Below are 5,000 nucleotides of genomic sequence, written 5' to 3' on the forward strand. Positions count from 1 at the left end.
GAAAGTTAGAATGGTGGTCATTTCAGATGTTTATTCCAGCACTTCTGTTGAGAGTGGATAAGTGTATGAATGCATGTAACTGTAATTAGATAGATAATGTATGAATGCATGCAACTGTAATTAGATAGATAGATAATTGAGTGAAAGTTAGAATGGTGATCATTTCAGATGTTTATTCCAGCAATTCTGTTGAGAGTGGATAAGTGTATGAATGCATGTAACTGTAATTAGATAGATAGATAATTGAGTGAAAGTTAAAATGGTGATCATTTCAGATGTTTATTCCAGTACTTCTGTTGAGAGTGGATAAGCGTATGAATGCATGCAACTGTAATTAGATAGATAGATAATGAATGCTGTAATTAGATAACTGACCAAGAGGAGGCGCTGCGCCACATGTATAGAGTCACGTATGACTGATGACCCCACTACTCAATAAAAATGTTACTCTGCACTTGACTCTCACGTATGACTGATGACACCACTACTCAATAAAAATGTTACTCTGCACTTGACTCTCACGTATGACTAATGACACCACTACTCAATAAAAATGTTACTCTGCACTTGACTCTCACGTATGACTGATGACACCAATAAAAATGTTACTCTGCACTTGACTCTCACGTATGACTAATGACACCACTACTCAATAAAAATGTTACTCTGCACTTGACTCTCACGTATGACTAATGACACCACTACTCAATAAAAATGTTACTCTGCACTTGACTCTCACGTATGACTGATGACCCCACTACTCAATAAAAATGTTACTCTGCACTTGACTCTCACGGAGAGCAGCATGTTGTGCGCAGTTCTGCAATAAACAATTCCACGAGATTGATGGCTGAAGAGACAAACGTCTGAACGTCCGTTCATCCCTTAGAATTATTATTCCGCTGTGCAGGTAGGCAAAGAGTAAACCTACCTGCTAACAACTTAGATAGATAGATAGATAGATACTGTGCAGGTAGGCAAAGAGTAAACCTACCTGCTAACAACTTAGATAGATAGATAGATAGATACTGTGCAGGTAGGCAAAGAGTAAACATACCTGCTAACAACTTAGATAGATAGATAGATAGATAGATAGATAGATTGATGGATAGATAGATAGATTGATGGATAGATAGATAGATAGATAGATAGATAGATAGATAGATACTTTATTGATCCCCAGGGGAAATTCAAGGTCTCAGCAGCATACAGACAACACATACACATTCTTTAACAGCAGAAAAAGTAATTAAAGTATATAATATAAAAAAACAACTAAGCAATAAGGACAGTAGAAGATAGAGAATATACTAAATATACTAAAATACAAATTATACTAACTAACACTTAATCTAAATCAATTCTAAAAACAGTATCCACATAGTGGTGATTAATCAATCAGAGGCGCTTGCAATGACTGAGGCAGGGACTGAGCCTGTGATTCTCTGTGCATAGTAAGATAAGGTAAGGTCTGGCTCTGTGTGAATGAGTGTCATGGTGATAGTGCAATGGTGATAGTGGTCATGGTGATAGTGCAAATGAGTAAGTCCAACAGTGCAACAATGCAGAATAAAGTCTATATATCTATATATTTAACTATTTTAAGAAAAGGTATAAGTGTGGCCACAGTTCGGCTGTGGCATGGAGGGAGGGGTTATGCATATGTGCTAATATAGCACGCAAACAGTGAGGCAGAAAGACAGTGGTAAAAAGTGGCTAGTGGACAGACAGTACCAAACATGGAGGGGGTGAAGAGGCAGACAGACTATGCAGAGAAGTCTATCTCTCCTCTTCCCTTAAGTGAAGCATTGAACAGTTCAATGGCCCTGGGGACAAATTACTTTCTCAGTCTGTCTGTTGTGCAAGGCAGTGAGCGAAGTCTCCAGCTGATCAGGCTCTTCTGCTTAACAATAGTGCTGTGGAGTGGGTGACACTCATTGCCCAAGATGTTGATCAGTTTGTTCAGGGTCCTTTTGTCAGATAGTGAAGTGATGCACTCCAGTTCAGCTCCCACTACAGAGCCACCTTTCCTTACCAGCCTGTCAATTCGCCCCGCATCCTTCTTCCATGTGCTTCCTCCCCAGATAGATAGATAGATACTTTATTGATCCCCAGGGGAAATTCAAGAACCTCATAAAACTCTCACAGTTCGAGAACTTTAAATTATTTGTACGATATTTTTATTGTTCACAACTTGAGCTGTGTATGCAAAGACATAAAATATTAATAAAATATACTTTTGGGAATGCTAAAGTATTTGTATTAGTATTATTTAATTTCAGCTATTTCCATGTTGATCTACATTTTATATCAATATGGCATGATGGCAATATAAAATAAACACAGCTTACAATGGTATTTAATTGTAAATGTTCATGTAATGGATTAATATTCAACTAAGGTAGACTGCTGTTGTTCACAGCAGTAAGCTATTTACGGTTACTGACATACTCTGAGTCTCTGGCCCTCTGAAGGAAAAGTTTGGGGACCATTGGTCTAACGTTTCTCTGTCGCCATCTACTGTTTAAAAGGAATGCTACTGTCTTGATGGAAACATTTTATTCGAGTAACAGACTACATTTCGTTTCTGTACTGAAAACTAATTATGTTACCATAATAAATTAAAAGAAAGGCTTAGTATATGATAACAGAACTAGACTAACATGCAAGCCATTATTCTGCGTCTTCACGCGTCTCCTCCCTCGACTACCCGCTCCCAACAGGTGACGGAGAGTGAACTGCGCGTGGGAGGGAGGAGCTAGTAATCAAGGATCTTTGGTATGGACGTGCGAGTTTTCTTCGGGACTAACGCGAGTTAGTTTGCGTGTCTGTTTCATCCGTTAAAATAGAGACGGCAAAGAGTTCGGGGTCATGGAGAGAGGCCTCGTGAAAACCATGAATCACTCCAGCCGGCGCGAGAGTGACTGGCAGGGTCTCGTGAGTGAGGTAAGTGCGGGCGGGAAGGAGCCAGAGAGGTTCGCGGTCACCGGGTATGCTTTCTCCTGCCATATGGTGTGGAAGGGAAACCTTACTAGACGGTTATTCCGCCTTCTATGGTAACACCGCTTTAGATTAGCCTGTTATTACAGTAGGCTATTCTAAAGCACGGCTAAGAACTATCTATCTTAAGTCATCAAGGCTCTACCTACCCGGTGTAGCCTATGTTGACATTAGACTGATTAAATAGTCTACGTGGCCAGGTAGACTTCTCTAGCTGACACTGGAGTTCCTGGCTAGGTTTAAGCGTTGTTCTGCCGCAAAACATGATGAGTTATTTATAAATTCACACTGAAACGGGTTATTATAACACTATTTTCACACTTTTATACCGTCTTTGTCTACTATTAGTTTAGCCCTGTAGTTGTTTGGGAGAAACGCGTCTACCTGCTGAATAAATGCAAATGTCGTTAATATCTTTCTTTGTGCTGTAGTGTAGGTGATAACACCTGTAGTGATGCACCTGGTCGGTGACGGTGCGTGAAAGTGCGCGGCCGTGTGGTGTGTGTGTCCTTTTAAACAACAGTTTACCCAGAGCAGAGTGCGAGCGCGCGTTCTTTCAGACATTGATTTACCCATGGTGGAGTGCGAGCGGAATAACTCACACCCTTATCTGGGACAGAGATGCTGAGTGTTTACTTTTCCGTGTGTCTGTGTATTTGGCTGTGTGTAGGATATGTAACATTTGCCTAGTCCCTTATCGTAATGAGGTGTAACCCAGAACAGTTTTTTTGTTCAAACTATTGCCAGTTGGCCTAATGACGCATTGTTTTAAGTGAAGATTGTACTGTAAACTTGCTCAATGCAAATCAGTTATATTCTATAAGATTGTAAACATGCTCAATGCAAATCAATTATATTATATAAAATTATAAACATGGTCAATGCAAGTCAGTTATATTATATAAGATTGTAAACATGCACAATGCAAATCAATTATATTATAGATTGTAAACATGCTCGATGCAAATCAGTGATATTATATAAAATAAGATTGTAAACATGCTCAATGCAAATCAATTTGAAAGACGCTATTTCACTGCATTTGGTCCTGTTTACCACGTTTTTGATGATTCAGCATTTAGGAATTGGTTTATGTTGTGTTGAATCTACACTGTAGTCTATGTACACAATGAGTCACAATTCATACTAGTGTCAGGCACTGGCTGGCATCTGGGTGGTAGAAGTTCTCAATTACTACAATTCCCATAATCCTCTGCTGTAAGACAGAATGTTGCTGAAACAGTGGAGGATACAGACATGTCCTGTGTCTGTGAGTGTGCAGACTGCATAGTAAAATGCAAATGAGAACAACTTTGACTTTGATGTTTAACTCAATATACTGTGTGTGTGTGCGCGCGCATGTGTGTCTCTGTGTGTATGCATGAGGGTGTGTGTGTGTGGGTGTGTGCGTGTGCATGGGTATGTGTGTGTGTCTCTTGTGTGTATGTGTGTGTGTGTATGCGTGTGTGTGTGTGTGTGGGTGGGTGTGTATATGTGTGTGTGTGCGTGTGCATGGGTATGTGTGTGTGTCTCTCTGTGTATGTGTGTGTGTGTGTGTGTGTGCATGGGTATGTGTGTGTGTGTCTCTGTGTGTATGTGTGTGTGTGTGTGTATGCGTGTATGCGTGTGGGTGTATGCGTGTATCCGTGTGTGTGTGTGCGTGTGCATGGGTATGTGTGTGTGTGTGTATGTGTGTGTGTATGCGTGTGTGTATGCGTGTGTGTGTGTGTATGCATGTGTGTGTGTGTGTATGCGTGTGTGTGTGTGTATGCGTGTGTGTGTGTGTATGCATGTGTGTGTGTGTGTATGCGTGTGTGTGTGTGTGTGTGTCTGTGTGTGTGTGTGTGTGTGTGTAGTTCCTGGTGTGTAAGCGTAAGCTGGAGAGTAAGAAGGAGGCTCTGCTGATCCTGTCCAAAGAGCTGGACTGCTGCCAGCAGGAGAGAGACCAGTACAAGCTGATGGCCAACACACTCCGCGAACGCCACCAGAACCTCAAGAAG

The 5,000-nt window shown here is 40.9% G+C and overlaps 1 protein-coding gene across 1 annotated transcript in view; it reads left to right on the plus strand.

Moving 5' to 3' along the window:
- The first annotated feature begins 2,794 nt into the window (after window positions 1-2,794).
- The window catches only part of ccdc149a (coiled-coil domain containing 149a), a 10,506-nt gene continuing 8,300 nt past the window's right edge, over window positions 2,795-5,000 (plus strand). The window contains exons 1-2 of the mRNA XM_076288448.1: window positions 2,795-2,946; window positions 4,857-5,000. The exon at window positions 4,857-5,000 is cut by the window's right edge and continues 18 nt beyond it. Coding sequence (XP_076144563.1) covers window positions 2,872-2,946; window positions 4,857-5,000 — 219 coding nt within the window. The 5' untranslated portion in view covers window positions 2,795-2,871. The remainder of the gene's footprint in view (window positions 2,947-4,856) is intronic.

Source organism: Alosa pseudoharengus, unplaced genomic scaffold, assembly GCF_046254945.1.
Source record: "Alosa pseudoharengus isolate Yale_2024_CS ecotype anadromous, Long Island Sound unplaced genomic scaffold, YU_APseudo_1.1 YU_APseudo_1.1_scf_17, whole genome shotgun sequence".
Taxonomy (NCBI): domain Eukaryota; kingdom Metazoa; phylum Chordata; class Actinopteri; order Clupeiformes; family Clupeidae; genus Alosa; species Alosa pseudoharengus.